The sequence below is a fragment of the Diplotaxodon limnothrissa genome, linkage group LG13, assembly GCF_057381915.1.
Source record: "Diplotaxodon limnothrissa isolate DT_005_m linkage group LG13, D_limnothrissa_male_GT1.1, whole genome shotgun sequence".
NCBI classification, from domain to species: Eukaryota; Metazoa; Chordata; class Actinopteri; order Cichliformes; family Cichlidae; genus Diplotaxodon; species Diplotaxodon limnothrissa.
The window spans coordinates 12069951-12095996 of record NC_140608.1 but is presented as its reverse complement, the minus strand read 5'-3'; the positions used below and the strand labels follow the sequence as shown (position 1 = coordinate 12095996).

The window sequence follows — 26046 nt, the reverse complement described above, 5'->3', positions numbered from 1 at the left end:
ATTCATTCATCATGTGATGCTCAAAGCTCTGTTCTGCTCATGGATGACCTGATTTTTGTATCTCATGGTTAGATAAATGGCCTTTCCTTATTATTCCAGTATAGACAATACAAATGTAAACCTAGCTGGACCTGGATAATAATGTTGTGCTATTATGTTAAAATATGGGATTAGGTGTAATTGAGCATTTAGCTTTATAGTTATCAGGTGGTAGAGCTCAACTTGCAACCCAGGATTTGTCCACTGTAATGCTGTCAAAGCGCAAGCGCAAGTATGACAAAACATACTTTTATTTGCACATGCAGCACACGGAGAGCATGTGCAAATCAGAATCAGAATCAGAATACTTTATTGATCCCTGGGGGAAATTATTTTTTGTTACAGTGCTCCATTTTAAACCAACATTAAGACAAGACAGACAATACGCTAACTAAGAATAGTACAATATATACATATATATACATACATACATACATACATAAGTCACTTATAAATAAATATTTGGAAAAGAAACATGTGTAGCTGTAGCAGCAAACAGTGTGTTAAGTGGATGCGTTGTACAGGGAGATGGCCACAGGCAGGAATGATTTCCTGTGTCGTTCAGTGGTGCTTTTCGGTAATCTCAGTCTCTCACTGAACGAGCTCCTGTGACTGACCAACATGTCATGGAGTGGGTGGGAGGTGTTATCCAACATTGTCTTTATCTTGGACAGCATCCGCCTCTCCGACACCACCTTGAGGGAGTCCAGCTCCATCCCCACAACATTGCTGGCCTTACGGATCAGTTTATTAAGTCTGTTGGCATCTGCGACCCTCAGCCTGCTCCCCCAGCATGCAACAGCATAGAGGATCGCACTGGCCACAACAGACTCATAGAAAATCCTCAGCATTTTCTGGCAGATGCTGAAGGACCTCAGTCGCCTCAAAAAATAGAGACGACTCTGGCCCTTCCTGTAAAGTGCTGTGGTGTTTTTAGCCCAGTCCAGTTTATTGTCAATGTGTACTCCAAGGTATTTATAGTCCTCCACAATGTCAACACTGACCCCCTGGATTGAAACAGGGGTCAAGTGTTTCCTGGTCTTCCTGAAGTCCACGATCAGTTCCTTGGTCTTTGCCACGTTGAGCTGCAGATGATTCTGCTCACACCACGTGACAAAGGAGTCGACCACAGCCCGGTACTCTGTCTCATCATCCCTGCTGATGCATCCAACCACCGCAGAGTCATCAGAAAACTTCTGAAGATGGCAGGTCTCTGTGCAGTGGCTGAAGTCTGTGGTGTAGAGGGTGAAGAGGAAGGGGGAGAGGACAGTCCCCTGTGGTGCCCCTGTGTTGCTAATCACCTTGTCAGACACACACTGTGGGAGACGTACATATTGTGGTCTTCCTGTCAGGTAATCAACAATCCAGGACACCAGAGAAGCATCCACCTGCATCGCTGCTAACTTATCACCCAGGAGGGTCGGCCTGATGGTGTTGAAAGCACTGGAAAAGTCAAAAAACATGACCCTCACAGTGCTCGCCGGCTGGTCCAGATGGGTGTAGACACGATTGAGCAGGTAGATGATGGCGTCCTCTGTTCCGAGACGAGGCTGATAAGCGAACTGAAGGGGATCCAGATGTGGTCTTACTATGGGTCGCAGCTGGTCCAGGATGAGCCTTTCCAGGGTCTTCATGATGTGGGAGGTCAGTGCCACGGGCCTGTAATCCTGGGGGCCACTGGGACGAGGCGTCTTTGGTACAGGGACGAGGCATGATGTCTTCCACATTACCGGGACCCTCTGCAGACTCAGACTCAGCATAAACAGTTTATGAAAGACTCCACACAGCTGGGGGGCACAGGTCTTGAGGACAAGGGGACTCACTCCGTCTGGTCCAGCAGACTTGCCTGAGTGAAGTCTCCTCATTTAGAATAGAATAGAATAGAATTCAACTTTATTGTCATTGCACATGCACAGGTACAGGGCAACGAAATGCAGTTTGCATCCATCCAGAAGTGCTTTAGTGATATAGATATATTACAATATATATTAGCAATAATATAGATATGTGAGTATATTACAGAAATGGGTCTATTATGGTATGTTATAATGTACACGGTATGAAGTATGTTGTGAATATTCTATAACTATAAGTATGTACAGGCTGTAGTGAGTACAAGCTATGTACAGGATATGAACAGGATATAAATATGAAAAACTATACAGAATATGAAATAAATAACTTTACAGAATCTGGGATATACAGCTATACAGAAATGGGAACTATGCAAGTTGTAAACAGTTGTAGGATTAAAGATTATCGAATGTACAGAATGATTATTTACACAGAGCTATACAGTAGTGCAGTTAAGATAAGTGAGGGTGTAGATAGTTTCTACAGAGGCTATATAAAGTGCTAGTGGTTGTGAGTGGTGGTTCAGTCCATGTTATTATTGTGTTTGAGGGTACAGTTGTCCATTGTGGGGGTGTGTATGTTCAGTCCATGAGTTTAACGTGGGTCAGATGTCAGGAGGCAGAGTTCAGGAGTCTGACAGCTGTGGGGAAGAAGCTGTTCCGGTACCTGGTGGTCTTAGTCCGGAGGCTCCTGTGGCGCCTCCCAGAGGGCAGGAGGGTGAAGAGTCCATGTGATGGGTGACTGGGGTCTTTGATGATTTTCCCAGCCCTTTTCAGACACCGCTTCCTGTAGATGTCTTTTATGGCAGGAAGTGGTGCTCCGGCGATGCGCTGGGCAGTTTCCACGACCCTCTGTAACGCCTTCCGGTCTGAGGCAGAGCAGTTCCCGTACCAGACTGTTATACAGTTGGTCAGGATGCTCTCGATGGTGCAGCGATAGAAGTTCACCAGGATGTCTGAGGACAGGTGGTTCTTCCTCAGAGTCCTCAAGAAGAAGAGGCGCTGGTGAGCCTTCTTGACCAGCTTGGAGCAGTTGGTCGTCCAGGTGAGATCCTCGGAGATGTGAACTCCCAGGAACTTGAAGCTGCTCACACGCTCCACAGCCGTCCCCTTAATGTGGATGGGTGGATGTGGGTCAGCATTCCTCCTGTAGTCCACGATGAGCTCCTTGGTCTTCTCGGTGTTAAGCAGCAGGTTGTTTGTGTCGCACCACTCAGCCAGACGATCCACCTCCTCCCTGTAGGCGGCCTCATCGTTGTCACTGATGAGGCCAATCACCGTGGTGTCATCTGCAAACTTAATGATGGTGTTGGAACCATCAGCAGGTCTGCAGTCGTGGGTGAAGAGGGAGTAGAGGAAAGGGCTCATCACACAGCCTTGTGGTACACCGGTGTTCATTGTGATGGTAGATGAGCAGCGGTTATCCAGCCGGACATGTTGGGGGCGGTTGGTCAGGAAGTCCAGTAACCATTTGCAGATGAGGGAACTGATGCCCAGGTCTGTCAGTTTCCTGATGAGTTGTGAGGGGTGGATTGTATTGAATGCTGAACTGAAGTCTATAAACAGCATTCTGGCGTAGGTGTTGTTGTTGTCCAGGTGTGAGAGGACAGAGTGCATTGCGATGGAGACTGCATCCTCTGTGCTCCTGTTCCGGCGGTATGCGAATTGGTGGGGGTCCAGGGTGGGGGGGAGACAGGATTTGAAGTGTGCTAGGACCAGTCGCTCTAAGCACTTAGTGATGATGGGGGTGAGTGCTACTGGGCGGTAATCATTGAGGCAAGATGGGTTGGAGTTTTTGGGTATCGGGACGATGGAGGTGGATTTGAAGCAGGCCGGTACCACAGCGTGGGCCAAGGACAGATTGAATATGTCTGTGAGCACTCCTGCAAGCTCCCCAGAACACGCTCTGAGAACACGCCCGGGGATGCCATCAGGGCCTGCAGCCTTGTGGACATTGATCCTGCTCAGCACCGCTCCTACATCGGTGGGGGAGAGAGTCATAGGTTGGTGGTCTGGCGTCATGTCTGCTTTGGTTGTGGTTGTGGGGTTCCCTCGCTCAAAACGAGCATAAAAGTTGTTGAGCTCGTTGAGGAAGGAGACATCAGAGGATGCGGGGGAGGGTTTGGTGGTCCTGTAGTCTGTGATGGTCTGGAGTCCTTGCCACATGCGTCGGGGGTTGGAGTTGGAGAAGTGTTCTTCTACCTTCTTTTTGTAATGGTGTTTGGCTTTTTTGATGCCCTTCTTTAGATTAGCCCTGGCTGTACTGTAGGCGTGTGCATCTCCTGACCTAAAGGCAGTGTTGCGGGCCTTCAGGAGGAGACGAATACCAGGTTGCATCTCAACCTGGTATTGAGTGAAGGTGATGGGTAGGGGAGGGGTGTCAGGAATCTCACAGGAGGCAACATGTGAAGAGAGAGGCTGGCACAGTGGTGTGGCTCTGGATTCCAGGCTGACTGCAGGTGAGGTTGTGGGGGTGGGAGCAGACACTGTGGTGTCGAATCTATTGAAAAACAGATTCAACTCGTCGGCTCTATTCTCACCTCCCTCAGCTCCCCTGCTGTTGGTTGGCCTGAATCCAGTGATGGTCTTCATGCCCCTCCACACCTCTCTCATGCTGTTCTGCTGGAGTTTCCACTCCAGCTTCCTCCTGTAATTGTCCTTAGCCTCTCTGATCTTGTCCTTTAGTAACACCTGGATCTTCCTCATAAATAAATGTCTTTGGCCATTTTGTTGCATACTAACTCCCCAGGGAGCCTCGAAACTCTCCTCTCCAGGTTTCTCTTTGTTTACAGGTGATGCATAGAGAATTTATCAGAACTTTTCCCCTGAAAATAGATTTCTGATGTGGCTGAAACGTTAGAGAGCTAAGAAGCTCACAAGCTCCACAAAGCTGAATGGAACTACAAAGTCAGTGGATAATTATCTGTGAATTTCTCTCAGCGGGGGAATATCTTTCACAGACAAAACTATATTTGACCCATTGTTAATACAGAACATTTCATTAAATATTTTGTTTTCCTAGTTGGTTCTGAAAGTGGTAAAACATTAAAGATAGCAAAGCTTTGTAGAATTATCTCACTACTGGCTTTGTGTTACTTATATTTCTAAACTTGTCCTGGTAGAGCTGAAATAATCATAAGTTTAACCACCTGTCGACACTGCTTTAGTGCTTTGTGCTGTGCAGAGGTCTTGAGGTCTTTTTTTGGCTTCCAAGAAGTCATTTTTTGTGATTTTTTTTTTAAAGACAGTATCAAACCTCCAGGCTTTCTGAAGGTCTTCCAAAGTTTTTCTTTGGTCATTTGCTGGTCCTTGTACCTGACCATTTTTAACACTGACCGATGAATCATTCAAGCATAAGAACAGCACCCAACTCAAGGGGTGAACCAGTGTTGTGGCTACATATAAGACACAGCTTCTGAGAAAAAAATTAAATTGTTTCTCTAGGCATTTTGTTACAAAAAAAACACCAAATACACTATTTTTGGTGATTCTCAAAACTTGGCATATCTCTGCATTTAACAAAATTGAGGAAACTGGACAAATAGAGGAGAAAAGAAGAAGTGGCAGGTCTAAAAAAAAAAAAAAAAGTACCTTCAAGTCAAATCGAGCAAAGACTTGACACAGGACCTGAGATCATCTGGTCCTTGAGTTGATTAATCTACTGTTGACAGAAGCCTCATCAGAAATGGTCTCAGTGGAAGGATGGCTGTCATTCATAAGCAGGAAGCAGAGAGAAAAGTCTTATGGAGTGAAATCGTACCTAAAAGAGTTCAGGTTGTGTTGAAGAATAAAGGTGATCATAACAAATATTGACTTTCAAGCCTGTTAGAAGTGTACAAATTCAATCTCCGTGTATGTTTGCCAGTGTTTCAATAAACTGCTGTGCCTATTTCCTATTTTCCAATCAATATATAAATGGCTTGAGACCTTTGCACAGTACTGCAACTCATGAAAAGTTATTTTTCACCTTATAAACAGAAAAATAAATCTAATCTAAAAATAAATTTAAAAGGTAACTAATTGTAACAGCTGTCCTCACCATGACTGTGTTAATTAAAATTAACTTAAAAGATTATAGGATTCAGTTCTCCATTCACTTAGCACATGGTGCTCCGTTTTTGAACTTACATATAGAGTGGTGAAATAATCGTCTGTTCCCGGGGGTATCTGGTGGTGCATACCTGTAATATTCCACAACAGAAGCTCCATATTTATAGACGGCAGCAGAGCCGCTCGCATATCCCCACATCACAGCTGTTTGCATTGCAGTGTTGGGTGTCACATAGCTGCCCGGTGCTCCTGTGGTTGTCACATTAAAACAGAAGATAAACAAACAGCAACATTTAGAGTTTATTTTTTCCACCCCTGGGACAAGTCGTTTCACATTTTTATAGAGGCTGGTGGTTGTGATGGTGTAGAGGGTTTGAGTTTTATAAAGCCCAGAGGGAGCGATATGACTAATAGTTGGCTTTGCTGAGAGGGAAAAGGAGAAGGGTAGAGATTAGCGGAGGAGAGGATTAGCAGGGAGTCAACAAAATAGACAGAAACAAGGCAGAAAAACAAAGATATGAAGATGCAAGGAGGTTTGTAAAGAAAAAAATGAAGAAAGCTGACAACAAAATGGAGTGGACTGGAGAATATAAAGAAAATAGCTGCTGTATGGCATTGTGAGTTTGCCACTAAAGATAATAACGTGTATGTGTGAGAGAGAGAGAAATGGCTGGTGGCTTTTTTACAGACATACTGAGAGCAGAGATTGTGGGAGGGAGAGGTAAAGAGAGGCCATCACAGCTGAGTGGTGTTGATTGGCCTGTTTGAAAACACATGAACTGCACACAGGGAGAGAAAGAGAGGGAGAGAAGCTCAGTGCACTGGGATAAAGTGTCGCTCTGTGCCGTGCCACGCTGCAGCCCAAACCACATTAGAGCAAATGAATCCATTCCACCTCCTGTTATGGCAGCTCCCACACGGGGCCCCGGGAAGGAGGAGGGAGGGAGGGAGTGAGGGAGGAAAGAAGAGTGGCAGGAGGGTTGAGCTATGAGGGATGGGGAGAAGAAAATGATAGAATGGAAAATGGAAGGTGGTGTAAGGGACTCGCATGCTGGGTGGCTCTAATGATGTCTTGGGGGGCTGTAGGAGAGGAGAGCGAAAAGAAAATCTGTGGCCATATGACTGAAGATGAAGAGGAGGAGTGAAGATCCCCCGCTGAGTCCAGAGAACTGAGTTCTCCTTTTCAAAATGAAGTTGATCACTGGTCAGACTTCATCAGATTGCTCTTTTTTTGTCATTGTTCAGAACTCCCCTCTGCACTTCACCTACAGCATAGATTCAGCATTAAAGCAGTATATAATTTTCCACGTGGTTATGTAAAAGCCCTTCATTATTTTGAAATAGACCCGTCCCGAGGCACCGTGAAACCTTTTCCGACTTCAACTTTAAAAACCGTTAAAGAAATTTCAAGGAAGCGGCGACAGCATGTTGCACTTACAGCTTGCGTAGCTGCAGAAGTTTGGGTCCTCAATAAGGCAGATAATTTTACATTGCTATTATTTATCAACAGGCTATAATTAAGAACTAATAAAATAAATTATAAGGTCCTGCTATACTCCCACAAAGAGTTTATTTTGCACATGAATCTTTTCATTCGTCATCTCATTTACATCCTTTTGTCTAAAGTACAAAAGCGAATTGTAAGGACCCAACTGCCGACCTGCAGTGACTGACAGAAACAATGCAGCCTTTGTAAAGATGATGAGCAAGTCATCAAAAAGTCATATGGGATTATGAGTAATGCTCTGTGACCACAGAGTTAAAGCTAACTTTGGACCTATTATTATGTATTACTGGCACGCTATGAACCTATAACATATTTAAATGTGCTTTTAGCACGTTTAGTTGTTTTTTAAGTGTGTGTGAACAGATTATTTAAGTGAGTGTCAGATTGGCCCTCGAGGGAGCAAAGGGGCCCATTCTTTCATCAGTGCACAGCACACAGCTTCTACAGTTTTAGTTTGTAACGTCAGCTGATGTCTGCACAGGTAATTTTGCATTCATTAGCATCTCACTGCTTGCGCATTGATTTTGGAGAATACTGTGATTGACCTATCAAGGCGCTGATTGCAACCATATCATCCAACCCTGCTCCTAATGTATTCCCACGCAATGCATAGCACTGCGATGTGTCACAAGCTCCTGCACAGCTGCCTCCGTGTAACGACCGATCACATTCACAAAGCTCGCTGCACTTGACAAAGGTGGTAGTCATTTGTCTGAAATGAGAAATCACTCGCGCTATGAGCGATCGTACGCTGTGTCTGTGCACGTGCGTGCTGCTGCTGTTGATAATGAAGAGATCATTTCAACACTCTTTTTTTTGTTTCTCTCCGTCTCTTCTCTCCACCGAGCCTAGCCCTTCTTTCCCTCTTCCTGCCATTCTTCAGGGCCTTTCATATCACTGCGCTTTTGTTTAGGATTGCTTATTTCTTGCCCCGTTTCTCCCAGCTCGTTTTCGCTCAGAAACAGAAAGAGAAGGAGGGAAACAACAAAAAAAAAGAACACAAGCTTCCTTGGATGTTAACACTGCTTATATTTTGCTCTTACTCTGCACTGATTCATAGCAGCATCCTCCCACTGCTTTTTTGTAGAGAGGTCGTAATATGCACATCGTAATTGGATGTGTAATGCTTTCCTTTGCACCTCGGGTAAGCAGTGCTGACTGTTGCTGATTAAGATGTTGGGAAGACAATAAAGATTAAGCAGGTCTGTCTGTGGCTTGTGCATGCTCAAACAATGATGGAAGTTGCCCAAAAACAGAAAAATATAACTCTGGAAAGGAGGGGGGAAAAAGTCAACTGCTACACTAAGACACACACATAAGGTTTTTTTTTCCAGCCTAATCAGTGAATCTGTGGAAAACTGAGAGCAGAGATTTCAACATTTTGCGGTAAAACATTTAGCTTCCCCTCCCAGTGATCAGATAACAGATTAGCGTGTTTCGTTTTGAAAGTACAGGAGGAGGAGTGAGGATGTGGGGCAACTGGGAGATGTTCTGCTCCGTCTACAATGGAGCATCATCTGTTACGCAACACATTACACGGGCGTGTGCTGCTGGGTGGTCTGACAGCGCGGACGGTCGGTCAGTCAGGTGAATTGGCTTCTAGTCTCAGTTACAATGCCGCTGACTGAGCGCAGCCTGGCCAACCAGTCACATTTCCACCTCATTTTCCTTTCAGAACCTCAGGGCCCATCTTTTCATCGACTAACAAAAGAGCTGTATGTTGATGGGGAGGGGAGGGGTGTGTGTGTGTGTGTGTTGGACCTTGTGAAAGTGCAACAGAGGGAAGGAGGGAAAGATGGTTAAAATATGTAGCTATCTCCACCCCAAAGCCCCCGGCCCTCCTCTTTTCTTTCTAGTCTTGATGTGTTGGGACAGCAGGAAGGGGAGCTGGAGGAGAAACAGTTAATCAATAGCCACAAGGTCAGACGGCCAGCGCTGGGCTGAAGCGTGCCCTGTTAGCGGTCTGTGGAGCTGCCTGCTTGCTGAAGGGGGATTTGTAGCACTTGTCAGGGCTTAAAGGAGGCCTCTCTGGACCACTTACTCCAGGTGTAGTGTATAAAAAGAGACATGCTGGTTAGCAGCAGGAGAGGGAGACATCTGCTGGACGCTGGGAGGCACAGCAGCATGGCAGAATTAGGCCACACAAAGTTAGGGGTCAAGTTTTGCACAGTCAGAGTGACTTTGTGGCTCGCACTCTACGGATTTAGCAGTTTCCTCAGGACAGTCAGCGCCCACACCCTGCAGCGCGATGAGACATTTCCCTGCCAGGCATTTCACAACATTTGCTCCAGAATTCCTTGTTACTCATGCAAGCAGTGTATTGGTGATGTTCAAGACTTTGTAAGTGCACTCTGTGTAACTCTAATCTGGTAATGCTTAAGCTCGGAGGATTAGTAATACAGTCTTATTCTTAAAGTGTTGCTTTGAAGTTTTACCTTTACGTTTAATCAAAGCGAGAGTGTGTGCGCGCGCGTGTGTAAAAGAGAGTGTGTGTGCATATTGCTGTGCTCTTTCTAAGATAGGTGCACAAGACTGAGCGCTACAGATGAAAACTCTCAGGCTGAGCACTGTGTTTCGATCGTGTTTGTTCTTTCGCTCTGTTTCTCGCAGCAGGGGATCTTGGGGGACCCTTTATCAGTGCTGAGCAGCTTTCCACCCCCACCTGTGGTTTCTCTGTTGGCCTTTTGTGTGGAGGAATGTGAAGCGGACCAATACTGATAGAGATAAACACAGAGGGATGGTGAGGGACGGGGGCTTCGCTGGCAAATCAGCACGATACCCATTAATCCAAATCTCAGCATATTTCTCTGAGATGCTCAGAAAAGTGAACGCACGGTGGCAATTGTTCATGTTGTTGCAAAGAAAAAGAGAAAAAGAAGAACCTTATCTTCTGTTTGATTTGTTTGTCCACGGCACAATGATAACTTCAGCTCTGAGGGTTGCTAACAGCTGTCTTTTCTCTTTTGCAGTGTGAGACTTTTCTCACATAGTTAGCAAAAAAGCTGCAACAGTTTCCTTTCAGTTTCATCATGTTTCCGTTTGTCATTAATGCTGCTGCTGCAGGACATCTCAGTTTCGTGCATTTGCCAAAAATATGCGCTCGAGGCTGATCAAACCCTTCAGTGAGTCAGCGCGTAAACAAGCTGGCTTCTCAGTTTGAAACATTTCTTGAGCTACTGTTTGAAATTTACAGCCTGCAAACTCTGCACGCACTGGGGGACCTGACAGAAACCTGTTGTAACAGTTGTACTTCTCCCCATCCTCTTCTTTTACAGAGTAAAAGAGCTCTTTAATGGAGTCCCGATAGAGACGTCAAGATGAACACGTTACCATCAATGGACCGGCACATCCAGCAGACCAATGACAGGCTGCAGTGCATCAAACAGGTGTGTATGCAGAGCAGTGTGTAGAAGCCCTCTCTCCTCCTCCTTGTTTTACTCCTTTGCAGACACAGTTTTTAGAGGCAAAGACAGAAGAATGTACATTTCCTCATCCTTCCTGCATTACTTTCTCCCCTCAGCACCTTATTTGGGCATCAGTTTTTCTGGCCATTAGCTCCAGTCACACAGATCAAGTTGCACAGGGTCATAGAGCGAGAGAGAGAGGGGGAGGCAAATCTGGCAGCTAACACAGGAACAGACTTCAAAGCGACTAGCAACATAACAGCCCCCCTCCCTTCTTCTCCTGGTCCTGTGTTCCCTTACTTCACGTTCCTGACTCTTGACGTTTGCCTACCCTTGTTGTGGTTTTGCTTAAATACTTCTTTGACTGTCAGCTTTCAGGAGACTCCTCATAGACACACATATATACAGACAGACATAACCCAGGGCTACCGCCTCTGCCTGTGATTAATCGTCTACAAGAGCTCATAGACTGGTTGGCTAGCTGGCTGGCTGTGGGCATATTCATTTATGCTACGTGGGTGTGATGCTTTATATCTGAAAACATCCATATGACACCATGCCTTAGAGTGACTCAGTGAATGATGGAGCTTCTTAGCTTGTGATTTTTTGCAATTTCTCTTTACCCATTGTTGAACCTCCCACCTCCACCCCCTTATTCCCGCGTTCCCTCCTAAACTCCTGCGCACCTTTCATAATAACCTCCATCTGAACAGGCTCAGATCGCCTCGGCTCTTTTGCACGACACCAAATCTTGGAAAGGCTCTGTTTTTTGAAACGTCAGCTCATTTCAAGTGAATACAATTTGAAGTAACTGACACTGCTCACGTCTAAAATCCCCCTCGCTTACTTTCCTTGGCGTCACCGATAAGCCTGTAATAGGCGGATTTAACACGTCTGGCTTAATAAACGCACTAATTGTAGTTTGTTTTATGTACTCCTCAGCTTTTGCTGTAATGGAGCTTGTCGTAAACCTGACTTCAAAGGCTCTGAGCTAGTCATTGAGCGCTGAGCTTGTGGTAGCTCTGCTAGCAGGGTGTTGTTTTGGTTTGGGGAAAGCCGCTGGCACAGAGCAAGCTGTTATGCCCTTTTCTGTGTCGTGTTTTTTTCATGCAGCCAGGTAAGCACTGAACAGCCTGAACCACTGCTGGCCTAAAAAGAGGAGTACGCCGGTCCGTCATCTCGCTGAGGACAGTCTGTCAGACGTCTGTCTCTTGGTGTGCTAAAGCCCCATCACTGCTGCAGCTGCTCTTCTCTCTCCCTCGCTTCCCAGTTCTTGTCCTCATCCAACCCTAAACAACAACAAGAACAGCTCAGGCCCCATCCTCCTCCTGAAACTCAGCTGAGCTGTTTCACTCCGCTGTCCTCCCCCTCACACCAGAGTCGAGGTTGTCAGGCAGAGTTGGTGGCGAGTGCTGCGGCAGGAGGAGCTGTGAGTTCAGATCTAGACAGACAGCCCCTGCTGTGCTAGTTCTGATTCCTCTCGCGCTGGAGGTTGATACGCCTCCCATCAAGCAGCAATAATGCCAGATTATATCACTCATCTAGAGCAGGCTCTTCTCCTCCCTCTCACTGAACCTCGATGAGAGCATCTCTCACTTTCTCTCACTCTTTCTGCTTTTCTTCGTCATCAGTCAGACTCCTGTGAGAGTCTACAACTAACTCTATAATGCCTAATCTTCACATCACAAAAGATGAGTCACTCAAGGCCTCTCTTGAAGCCCATGATATCGTTGGACGCTCTCAGAGATTTTCTCAGTGGGCGGGCACCGGCTTGACACGTCGCATTTGCAACGAGGAGTCCCTTTTGTCACACATTGCCAGAAAGCTGCCCTTTCAGAAATGCTCACCTCTGCTGCCCCCTAAAGACAATAGTTCTACCTTCTTTCCAAGAGCACACAAAACATAACGCTTCAGCTCTAGATGAGAATAATAAATGCTTTCAAGTGGGCTCAATCTCGCCGAGTGAACGAGCTGCAGCTCTGCGCCATTTCAGAGCTATTAACCTCCTGAGCCGTGAAGAAAGGGAGCCCAATTTTAAAACCGCTTATTGTGTCCTGCCAGCCTCAGTAGCCTTCAGACACTGGGAAGAAAAGACTCAACTGTTTCAGGCCTCAGTGAACAAGCGAGAGAGACAGACAGAGACTCAAAGAGATTAGACAACACACCAACGGCTCGTATTGAGTCTGCACACATAGCTGCCAGGACCAAGGTTGTTTTCTTTGTGCACAGCCAAGTCAGCCAGTGGAGTAATGGTGCCTGGGCTCTGTTACACTGAGAACAGGCAGGGAATGAGGGGAAGTGAGAGAAGGAGAATTGGAGGGAAAGATTTGGTTGCTGTGTGGGTCATGGGGGTGAGGGATGGGTGTTGCCAAGAGAGATTAACAAGAAACACTGGCATCATTGTTGATATGGGTGTGATCTTCTTCCCACATTGCGGCTGAGCCCTGAGTGGGCGTATATTGGAAAGAGTCAAGGTCCTCACAGGGTTGCGGAGAAACACAAGACATTAAATCAAGGCAGTTTAAGGGGGGAGAACAAGGCTGCAAAACTACTTGGGTTCAGTGTTTTTCCAATTTGTACTTAATGCGAAAAAAATAACACTCATTATTTCCCATTGTCTCTAATAGCAGTCTCCTTTCTGTCTGTTTGCACAGCACTTACAGAACCCAGCCAACTTCCACTCAGCGGCCACAGAGCTGCTCGACTGGTGTGGAGATCCCCGGGCCTTCCAGCGACCTTTCGAGCAAAGTCTCATGGGATGTCTGACGGTACGCAAACACTAATTATGGTTTTTGTTGAGTTTTTCAGGTACTTTTTTGAACACAAGGAAAACAGTAATTAGATTTGGATAAGGATGTGTCCACCTCTGAGGCTTTTAGCCGACGTTTAGGATCGTATATACACAAGTTTCATGTAATATTCGTGTAGATATTTCAGATTGTTTTACAAAGCTGTTAATAGCACGTTGTAATTTGGATCCAGAGGTGATCTAGCTGCTTAGGCTCTTGACAGAAGTTGTCGTCAGCTGCTGCTACATTGTGCTGTGCACACACAAAACCACACACATACACAGAAGAGGTATGAAGAGGTTTGTAACTACCCAGTCACCTCTGGCTATCGCCTTTCAGTTCGCTAGCTGCTGCTCATCGATCTGGGCACAGGGCCAGAGAGCTGGCTCTCACCAGGTGTGTACAAACCTCTCACACACGTACTTACATGCGCAGCCATGTGTGCGAGCCCTTAGAGCAAAGACCTGCGTGTTTCACGTGTTTATTGCAAAGATAAGCCTTTGCAGCACTGAAAGAACGCTGTTCCCAGTCCAAGCGTTCACGTGAGCAAACAGACAAATGCTCATTAATGTGTAAATCACAATAAAAGCCTCTTAAAGGCCGATAAGGAGCTATACAATCGAGCCCCCCCACTGAGATCCCTCTCAGCATGGTGCGGTTTCCATCAGCTAAATTGTTTCGTCAGACTTGGAGCAAACTGCTGCTTATCTGGAGAATTAGAACACGCAACAAGTCTGTGCATTCTTTCAGGATTTTGTCTTTATGCCGGTTGTGTATCAGAGATCCAAAGAGAAATTTAAACATGACTGTTAATTGAACGCATGCTCCATGTGGAGGATGCGCCTGTTCCCCGGGGGCTTTAGAATCAGGAAGAGATGACGCAAGTCGGGGGGGGGGTCCTATTCCTCTGTGGGGCAACCTGCATATGGCCAATAAAGCATTCATTCATTCATTCATTCATTCAAATAACAAGTATTCCACTGTTAGAATGACACTTTACATGACAGGTGTAGTGTTTTTTTTGTGTTTTGTTTGTTTCTTTATATTTATGCAAAATGTGTGGGCGGTAATGTAGTGGATGCAGACATATGTATTATTTTTGTATATGATTCCACAGTTTTCTAAATTCTCCCACGTAGTTCACAAGGAGCCGTCTTTCACGAATGACTTCAACAGCAGTTAAAAATAAACTACAAAACTGATTCCTTTTCTCTTTGGCAAATAGATAAACAAGAAAGTGAGTGGCCTACTAACCCTTTCAGCACCTCTCACAGCGCTGTTTTCATATTGACAGAAATATGTGCTTGGATGCACATCCTCAGAGGGAGATTAAGCTGAAAAAGGCTTATGAGGTGAAACACTGTTAAATCCATGTTGAATCTATGCTAGCCTCTGTAACTGGCTGCCTGCCTTGTATAAACTGTAGGGCAGACTCACTCACGCAGGAAATTAAGCCATTGACAACAACACGATTTGAGCGTTTGTCAGAATAGTTTGCTTAATCCTGATGTGTCCTGAGCAGCTTCAGATGGATATAATGCAAGTTGCACTGGAAGTGTAGAATTGCATATTTTATTCTCCTGAATGGAACAATCAAATAAACCCTATTATTGACATCATTTCACCAGTTTTCTCTCTTTTTTCACCTCCCAAGCTTTTTACAGTATTGTGCACAAGTGTTGAGCCACCTCTCTTTTTTTGTTTTGCTTCCAAGGAGCCAGACTTGCTTCTAATTGTTTAAAGTGTTTTTGAGAAACTTATTTTCTTTCTTTCTTTGGACATTGGCTGCTTTTTGACTCATTTTAAGTCTACTCATTATAAATGATTATTTTAAGAGGAAGGTTTTTAGTGTGCTTACCCCTGTAACACTGGCCGATGAATCATTTAAGCATAAAAAGGAACCTAACTCACAGGATGAATCAGTGTTGTGTCTACATATAACAGGCAACTTAGCAAAGAACCAGTTTTAAGTTGAAGCTTTTGGCACCTTGTTACTAGCATCCTGTTGCAAAAACACATCATTTGTTCCCTTTTTTTGTTTAATCTATAAAAATAAAATGCCAAAGTTAACACAGCTTAGCAGGCATAAAGTATTTTTGCACCAATAAGATGATTCCCAAAAAACTGTTAGCTTAAAACCTGCCACCTAATAGATGTATTTGCTCCTTCAGTTCATCCATCTACTGTTCACTAAAGCCTCATTATAAATGGTCTCAGTGGAAGGGCGACTGTCAAGAAGCCATTCTTCAGGCTGAGATATGCCACTTTACATAAGACTGTTCTGAAATCAGTCTGATGGAGCGACAAACTCAAATTTGAAATTTTATATCAATATATATGGAGGAAACTGGGAGAGAGGTGCAGCAGTGAGCGTATACAGGCATCTGTTAAACACGGTGGAGGCTCTCTCGTGGCTTTGCGCTGCATTTCACCCAGTGGTGTTTGGGTTCTTGTTAAAATGATGGAAAAGTCTGATTTTGATTTACCATGCATTACCATTTGGAGATCCTCTGATTGCAGCAAAGATCCTCATCTTTCAGCATGGCAATAATCCTAAACACACTGGCAGAGCAGTAAAAGCATAACTGGATAGAAACGTGCAAACTATTCCAATTTTGTGTTTTAATAGTAGATGGATTAGAAAAACTTAGACATATTTACCCGCTAACTGAAGCTTGAATCGACAGAAAAATACCCCAATACCTATTATTTCAGGTGCTTTCAGAGCAGACAGTTCTGCAGACTATCCAGAGGTTAGTCTGGACATCCCCTGGAACTGCATACCTTCCTGTTTTCATTTGAGCCATTCATAGAACATCTGGGGCAATGTAATATCTGGCCAGCAGCTGGTAATGCACCATCACCTTGTGATCTTTTTATTTATTGTTTGATTTTTTTAGTTGGGTGGTGGATGCCTGGTAGCGAGTACAGGGGAACTCCTAGTGAATGTGTGTTTATATTGGGCTCTGCGCAGTCAGAATTACATAGTATTTCCTCTGTTGCATATAGATTCAACAAAGCCTGCACTTTTCAGTATGATCTCATAAAAAAGAAAAAGTTACTAGCACTATGAAAAAGTCCCACATTCTCCTCATCTGGTTGGACATCTGACTCACGCTCCAGCTGGCTGGGTGTCGCGCTCTGGCCAGTTCACTTCCTGGTCAGTGCAGACTTGTTTCAGGTGACCCTTCATAAGCTCTGCTCCTTCTGCAGAGTGACTGTGGTTTGGCATTCTCGCCTCTCTTGGAGGAGGATACAGTCATCAAACTCGTCCCAACTGTGGATCATTGGAGCGAGCCAGACTGCAGACTCCACATTAATCTTACTATCTGTCTTTTCGTGTGTGTATTTGTGCGTGAGCGTTCACTCTTTCTGAAGAGAAATGAAGTTTATTTACAAAAGTGGCTCAAAATATGAGCACAGTTAATAAATTCAGCAGTCGAGAATATTTAGAAATTCAACTTGGGGACTTTTGATAGATAGACAGCAGCTATACTCACAATCCGCTGCTCTTTCTCCAGGTGGTGAGTCGCGTTGCTGCTCAGCAGGGGTTTGACTTGGACCTGGGCTACAGGCTGCTGGCTGTATGTGCTGCCAACAGGGACAAATTCACTCCTAAATCTGCAGGTAAGACCCATCACTTAAAAACAACAACTTTTCTTTATATACAAAACAAGTCACATATCATAAAATCACATCTTAAAGTCTTATGCTAACAGACAGTTTAGCTTATTAATTAAATAACTGTATAGTTTCAATAAATAAAAAGAAAATAAATGTCTGTTAAAGTCACCATGAATCTGTGGTTGGTTGATTTCTACCAGCAACCACAAACATCACACAAAAAGTCCATGGAGCATTATAATGTGAAGTTATTTTTAGTTCCCATTAAACATTGATGTGCTATTGAGATGAGCCGTCTGAGAGGTAGCCTGAGAAAAAGAGTCCACTCAACAGTGTTTCCGCACTGCGTGCGTGCAGCCTACACGCACATACACATGAAGCCAAAAGAGAAAGAGTGAGCAGTAATGCTATCCTCAGACATTTATCTATCAAATCCAATTTCCCCCGATCCATACCTCCCCTCCCCGCCTCTCCGCCTCCCACAGTCCTGCAGGAGCTGCCTGTTCTTGTACATTTGTCAAAGTGAAACATGCAGAGGCGGGAGAGAGAGGAGAGAGAGAGAAAGAGATGGATGGCTGGAGAGGTGTCGCTGATGTGTGCTGGACCACTCGCTCTGCCTGACAGAAACCTGACAAAGCTGTTGTCAGCCAGTCAGAGCACAGATAAACCTTTATTCGGCGGTTGCATGAGTAGGAATAATAAGAGTCAAATATTTTGTCTGGTTTCTTTGTTTTTCTGACAAGTTAAACGTGTGTCATTTGTCGGAAAACAGGAACTGCAGTTATGTCAGTAACGGTTTTGAAATCTTATCCCATAATTCCTCATACAGGCTACAGTTAAATGTGTTGCAGTTAAATGTACAGAAGGGAGTTTCTGCTTTGTTTTGTTTTTTTGTCCAAAGTGTCCGTGATATGAACATTTGCTAAGGGTGAATATCAGCTTTCAGTTGTGGCGGGAAGCATCTTGTTGGGGGGAACTTAAGTGGTCAGACAGACGTCATTGTACATTATTGATTGTTGTGTTTCTCTCTCTCTCTGTCTCTCTCTGTGTTCCTGCGTTGGGATAATATGATTGTTGTCCAGGCCATGGCACGGACTGGCTGGCAGGCTGCCTGGCTGGGCTGGGCTGGGCCCGACTGACAGTCAGAATCATCTTCAGGCCTGCTGATGGTTCTGGGATCTAATAGAAGACAGCACGAGGGTTTCAGGAAGAGCTGTTTATGTACAGGAGACAAATGGGTACTATAGTGTAATTATGCGAGGTTGGGGGAGGGATGTGAGATATGATGCAGCCAGCCATTAAACAGGGCAGACAGGCTGCTGGGGTGGGAAGCAGATATGACTCAGGGCAGATCTTACTCACTGAGCGTCCGTCTTAGCTCCCTTACAAGGACGTCTGTCTGAGAAGCCAGACAAGGGGATGACAGCGGAGACAAGATGTGTGCATGAAATCAAAGATACATCCATGCGCTCAGAAAGAGATGTAGAGAAGTGTCGGCTGTCTGTGTGGTCATTTGTGTCTTTTCACCTGCCTTGCGCGCGCGTGTGTATGTACGTGCATTTATGCATGCGTGTGTGTCTAATTGTGCAGCTCCTGCACAATGTTCTTGGAGTCTGCATGGCGACAGAAGCCTGTGAATCTGACACCTGAGAGCCCAGACAAGGGCCAAGGAGTCTGGGATGCTATCTGTAGGCTCCTCAGGGATGGAGGCAGACTGCAGATCAATCACACTGACACTTTCTTTGAAAGCATCAGTCAAATAAGAAATTGATGAAACAATTATCCCTACCCTCCATTAGAGCAGTTCAACAAAAACATTTAAAATGATATTTGTGTGGGTTTTTTTAAAAACTGCAGCCACAAATGACTGTAGAATGAATGCAAATAAATGCTGAGTGAACATATTAGAAACTAATCACTAAACTTTTAGGTTTCCAAGAAGGCTGACTTTGCATTTTAATATTTACATCAACTCTTTTGTGTGTCTCAATTAAGTGTCTTGCAAGTAATTGAACCCATGAACAAAGTACAAAGGCATAGTTGCACAGTATGAAAGTATAAATTGCTGACTGTGAGATCTGTCGAGTGAAGTAGAAAGATTTTCAGCAACAGCAGGCAGCTGACGATGAGCTGTCTGGAGATTGTGACCCTGCAGTGAAGCCTGGGGGATTAGTATGTTGCTCTAATCTGGAATCAGCCAGAGAAGAGACCTATCTGCTGTTAGGCAACGTAGCATTAGCACTGTTAACTCTCAGAACCAGCAAAGATACACAGCATTACTGCTGTTAGCATAGTAGGATTGTTAGCATTGATGTTTTGCTCCATGTTTATTTTTTATTTTTTGGAGTAGGCATGCTATAAGCTCAGGTTTATAGAAAAATAAACTTAAGTAAATCTGTGTTTATGTTTTACACCCAATAATCTGTAGTCTAGCACAAATACGCTTACACCTCAGAGGTTCATTAGATGATAGAGGCGCACTTTCCGCCTTACAAATGCACAAAACACAACACATAGGAAATTAGATTAATCACAAAATCTGTCGAAGCTTTTTCTGCTGCCTTTTTCAGTGAATCTGCTACTCTAAATATAAACTCATAAAGAGTTAGTTATCTTCCTTTTATGAAGGAAAGGCTTCACAAATTGTCACCAAGATCAGCTTTAGTTGTCTGCAGTTATCAGCTTGTCACCTCATCTCCTTGAAAATATCTCCTCCTGTTGTTTGTACTCGGATTACATCTGAAGTGTGACTTGGATTGTTTTGAATGTGTATATGTTTCCAGCGTGACTCGACATGCCCTGGATTAGAGGCGGCTCCTCCCTGGAATGGTAGCTTTTTTAGCTTTAATGTTTAAGATACACACAGGTTGCTGCTTGTTTTCCCTTTGTCTAACTCAAAGACGTAATAGTTATTTAGACTGGAATCTCGAGTGATATTGTAACTTACACAGAAGGTTAAAGTCCCTATCCAAACAATGATTCGAACTGTAAAACCTTATCTGCATACATTAAAATTACATATTTAACATTTTTTCCAGGCCTTAACATGGCATAGACTTAACTCTAGCTTTCGTGTAATGCTATAAATATATATATGATTTGGCAAACTAGTCCCCACCCCCTCCTTCAGCAGCTTTCCTGTAGCCTGCTCTCCTGTACTAGCAAGTCTCACTTACAATACTGGTTCCCAGTGCTGAAGTTTTAAGCAGTAGGTTTTTTCCTCCTGCTTAGTTTGTGAAAGGAGAAGTCAGTAAAACAGAAAAGGTGCTTTTCCAGTCAGCGGAGGGGAAAACGCAAAAACAAGAACCACCGTTGCCAGGAGAACACGGGACAATGGCTAGGTGCTCAAGGTTAGAACTAAACAAAGCTTTCATCTCAACCAGAGAATTTAGATGGATGTGCACTTGTTGGAAAGCTGTGCATAACAAGTCATAAACTCAAGTACATCATGTTCACATGACCTGTGTCTCCTCTCCTTTCTCTCCTCTCTGTTTGTCTGTTTCACAGAGATACACTTGCACAGTCTCACAAAAGTTTGTAAAATAATAAGTTATTATTTAAAAATAGTTTCCTGAATAAGTTTGGACATTAAAACTACTGGGTTAGAGCTATGGTCTAAAACTGTGAGGTTGGGTTTAGAAAAAGATTAAAGATTGCCTTGGATTAAAATACAACGTTTTAAAGCTATGGTCACTTGGTTGCCATGGTGACGCATACCTGCTTTGTCTGGATTAATTAAATGCATGCTAAAGAGATATGCTTCTTATTAAGCTTCTTACTTACAAAGTTGTACCTGACACATAGATTTTTTTCATTTTTTTGCTTGAGCCCAACAATTGTATAGGTGGGTAGAGATTACTGGCTGATATTAATCTGTCTGTGTCTGCACTTATAACAGCAGATAAATGAAAATTTATATACAAAGACGAGGTGGGAGAAACACCCTTCAACCATGTTACGAGTGTTGACGTTGCATTGTTTGCCCACCAGAGGGCGCTTTGAATCTTCCACGACACATGTTAGCAATGCCATAAATACAACCACGAGCGTAAACAAGTAAATAAGTAACTACGCATAGCAAATGTTAATGAAATCTGTTTATGTTTAATGTGTCTGAAAGAAAAAAAAATCAGCTAATATATCAAACTATCGGTTAGTTTAAAAATCACCAAATATCAGTATCGGTTTTAAAAGTCCTATATCTGTTGGGCTTTAATGGATATGTCTGCATAGCAGAGCATAAACTAACTACTAACTGCATTATCATTGGTGTAGTGGGCGATTTTAGATCTACTAATATCTACACAAGTGATCAGTGTGTTGCACTGTGTTTTGCATGTTAGGGTAGTTTCCCTGATTCAGCTGGTTAAGAACGAGTATTTGAGAAAAAAAGAGGAAACGATGATGAGAAGGCTTTGTTGGAGGTGGCTGGTGGAGTCCCTTCCACCCACTCGCATCTGACATTTATGAAATTTATTGGCAAAGCTGGTGTTTCTCTGTCAGTCAGCGGAGCACGCTCAGAGCTCAGATCAGGAAAACAGCCGCTCTGCTGTGTCAACAGTGACAGAAAACTTCCAGGGTGTGGCTGTAACTCACCCCCATGTCCTGTGAAAACACACACTTCACTAGCCAGTAAACTCCCTCACTTTAACAAGAACTGCAAGAGAATGAGTCCTCCTATTAGCCTCTGTGTAGGCACACTGTGTGAGCGCCTGTGCGTAGACACAAACCCTTGTCTTTCTTCTCTTAGCCTACAACAATCTGACATGTCTTCCACTTATCTGCTTCAATTTACTTTCACCTGATTGATTTTCTCGGCCTGTCTTTCTTTCCATCTTTGAGTCGTGCATGTGTATGTACAACTAGAGGAAAGTGTAGGCATCCTTTGTTACTGACCCAATCAACCTTACAGACTTTTATATTTAATTACTGCTGAGTAAGTGCAGGGCTCTGAATTATTAACAGGAAACTGGGTTTATTTTTAGCAGACGGGCCTCTCTTCTGACACTCTCCAGTGGTTCATTTTAGATGATGCAACCCCCAAAACTACCTTCAGAACTTTACTATTAATTTTATAGAAATAAAACTCACGGGGAAACACTTATTATGGAAGCTGCATTTGCTGCCTCTGGCTGATTGGGCCCTCTATCACACACTCCTTAATTGGTTTGGTTTATACAGTTACAAGCGAATTCATTTTAGTAATATCCCAGCTGACAGGACAGTGCAGTTGTACTCAACACACTCACACACACACACACACACACACACACACACACACACACAGAAGACTTTGTTCTTGTCAAAACCGGATGAGCAAATGATTTAAATCCTCCTTTTGTTCAGGGTTGACTGATCTGGCACCCACATCTCAGGACCTCAGCCAACACCCCCACCATCATCTCCCCCCCAGGGGCTTTCGACACACCCTTTTAAAGTTATATTTCTGGCCAACAATGCCTCTGTTGTGTCTGTGCGTTTCGATTATGCGTGGGACATTTGTGAAACTGTTAATGACTGCGTACGCTGCACAAAAACCACACAAAAGAAAAACTTCTCTCAGCTGTCACGAGGCCCGTGGGCTTTTCCCTCTTCTTTATTTGACTGTGCGGCCCCATCTTAGCATTTAGGTAAGGGCAGCGAGAACAACGTCGGGTTAGGTCTTTCCTGTTCATTATTAAGAGGTGGGCGCGCAAAGACAATGAACTCAGATTCACCCTTGTGTGCCTCGCATTTTTATTCATCTACTTCAGATATTCTGCTAATCTCTGGTGTGTCTTCTTAGCTGGATGTGCAAAGTGGCCGCTGTCAGATTTTATTGTCCTGCGGACAGGAGTCCCCCTCTCTGATAAGCCCGATAACTTACTTCTTGTCTGTCTTTGAAAAGATTGATCTTTTTTCTTCTCCCACTTCCTTCCTCGTGTGTAGGCTTCCAGCCAGCGTTTTAAGCTCCACCCATTTATGCAAGTTTGCAATCTGAGCTTGCAGGGTTTTTCTGTTTTGTTTTTTTTCTTCTGGTTTTCTTTGCCCTTCCTGACAAATGGCAGTCACATTGCTGGATCATGCATGTGTGTGTTCCACAGTGAACTGTGTAACAGCTTAGAGAGACAGAGCAATGGAGAGCTAGAGCCTACACATCAATAACGGCACCTTACAACTGAGGTGAGAAGCGCTGCAAATATCTTGCCGTCTCTATCGCTAGTCCTGTTTGTCTGCGTCGCCTCGCTGTCTTTATCTCTTCCTCTCATCCTCCCTCCTCCACTGCTCCCTCTTGTCTATCCACCCCCCCTCCTCCTCCTCCTCTCTGCTGTCTCAAGAGTGTGTTGGAGCCGGTAGCAGGTACAGCAGGAGCCCATTAGTGCAGAGCCCTGCTCTGATTGGATAAGCTGGAGAAACTGGGAGACTGCCTCTGAATAATTGATGTGCATTGTGCAGACGCTGGACAAGGGAAAAAGACAGATCAGAGAGCAAGGAAGGAGAAAGAAAGCGAAAAGAGAGCGAGAGGGAGAGAAGGGAGAAAGACAGGAGAGGACAGAGGAAGTAAGAAAAGAGTGAGCAGAGTGAGAGATCTGTGCAGAGAGTGAGAGTGATAAGGCACAGGCACAGGAGGCTTGGAAGCAGCAAAAAGCTTTGAGAGTTGCCACTGGCCTCTGCAGAAACAGGAGCATTTGTGACACTTGAGTCTTTTCTCTGCGCTATGAAGGGAATGAGATGAGATGTGCAGGGACTTTGCCCGGCTCTGGGTAAGTGTCAGAGAGAGAGTGTGTGTGTCTGTGTGTGTCTGTGTGTGTGTGCGCTCCCCCCTCCACGTGCCTCTCTAGCACAGAACTATTTGGCGTATTAAGCGAGTGTGTTTGTATGCATAGCGGATGATCAGGGGGTTAGCAGAGGCCAGTTGAGCAACTGCTTTTGATCTATGATTGATACAAGAAGAAAAAGCAACAATTAGCTGCAGTGTTTCTTTAAAGTATGTTATTTTAGTACATTTAAAATAGGAATAATCATTTCAGCTGTGCCTTGACATTTGTGCATTTCAGGCTTAATAATACGGGCTTCTAGCTTTGTAGTAGTGTAACACACCGGTCGCTCGCACCAGAGAGGATCAGAAGAGATCAGCTGACCACAGGTTGACCTACATGCTGTTCTGTCATAGGGGTTACACTGACTGCCTGTTTCGTGTGTGCAAACACACACTTCGCAGTGCATTACACTTAGGTTGTTTTAAGTTTTATCTTGAGTTAGGATTTAGGGTTGTCAGTTTAACATTACAATTATAGAAATGCTACAATGCTACACTATGATTGTATGAGCCCTGGTGGCTATGCAGCATCGTACAGCTAGTAAAATCCTTCAGATTTATGAAATGTAAGAGAGGTCGTGCTCATGTTGGTGTTAGGAGTACGTGCGTCAGTGTCCCTCTTTCAGTCAGGAAAAGATGACCCACTTTTCCATTGTGGATTCTTTTTTTAAGTTGTTGACCTGTGCTTGGAGCCAGAGCCTGTCTGCTTGTCCACTCATTAGGAGAGAAGAAGAGAGAGGAGGAAGGAGGGGGTGTAGAGTGTAGTCATGGAAGGACAATGCAGTTGGATGAGTGCACAGAAAGGCCTGGTTTAGTTTTTCTTTTTTTCTTTCAGTCTTTCAGTGATGCTGAAAAGTGTTTAATGTCCGCCGTGTTGTCAGCTGTGCGTCTTTTAAAGGGTAACAGAATTTGAATGAGCAAAGGGCAGCCAGGCAATAAAAACACGAGGGCGCTGCAGGGGATTCAATCAGTGTTTAATCTAACCGTAAAACTGACAAGTTAATTAGCAAATGGCTCTTGTAAACAATATCGTAACCATTCACTGACCGGCGGTTAAAAAAAAAGAAAGAAATATACATATTTATATTATGGCACAATATGACTTCCAGCTAGCGGTAGTGGCGCTGCAGCACTTCCTGTTAGCCTGAGCAGGGTGTAAACCACTGAAACCGTCTGCATCCTCAACCTCGCAGCCACATGCAGCCGCTCTCCCCCTCTAGCCTTCCTCCTTTCTCTCTGACTCCAGCGCTTTGTTTGTATCACTTACTCCACACACTTTGGTGAACCCCAGTGAGTGCACTCTGAGTACTTCCCATCAGGCTGTTTAGTGACTCATTCCTGACATTTGAACTGGATGTGTTTGTGTGTGTGTGTGTGTGTGTGTGTGTGTGTGTGTGTGTGTGTGTGTGTGTGTGTGTGTGTGTGTGTGTGGCCTACTTTGTTTTTGCAGTTTGTTTTGCCTTTTTTTTTTCTTTTCTGTGAATCATTACCATGCCTTACATGTGTCACTCCACCCACCACGAGCAAGTGTGGCCCGAGCGAAACAGCGTTCGATTTATGACTGGAGAATCTGAGCAAGGGATTTCTGGCAGGACAAGCCGATGCCGGGTATTGATGTAATCAGTGGGGGAGGAGCAATAGGGCAGGACAGCAGGAAGTGTTTCAGGAAACAGTGAAATTCTCCATTCTTGGCGTTGACTTCCCCCATCTAGTCGAGGTGTGCTGATGGCCTCTCATGGCCGCTCCTCGTGAAATCGCTGTTTACTGATTCATGTGCAAAAAACAAAAAACCCAGCTTCCGTAGCTGGAATTTCATCACTTTTTAATCATTGTCTTAGATTATGAAAGAGCAGCCGCGGGAAATCTCAGAATTTCTGATTGTGTTTTTCACCCTAATGATTTCATTGAAGCAACAACAGTGTGAGATGAAAGACTCATTGTGGAAGTTGAGACAAGTAGCGTGTCTAGTTATAATTAAGCA

The 26046-nt window shown here is 44.4% G+C and overlaps 1 protein-coding gene across 2 annotated transcripts in view; it reads left to right on the top strand.

The window, feature by feature from the left end:
* zmiz1a (zinc finger, MIZ-type containing 1a) overlaps positions 1-26046 on the top strand; it is an 80495-nt gene that overhangs the window by 38162 nt on the left and 16287 nt on the right. For both annotated transcript variants that reach the window (XM_085369822.1, XM_085369823.1), the window contains 3 exons: positions 10725-10835; positions 13508-13621; positions 17164-17269. In XM_085369822.1, the coding sequence (XP_085225948.1) occupies positions 10767-10835; positions 13508-13621; positions 17164-17269 (289 nt within the window). In that variant the 5' untranslated portion in view covers positions 10725-10766. The remainder of the gene's footprint in view (positions 1-10724; positions 10836-13507; positions 13622-17163; positions 17270-26046) is intronic.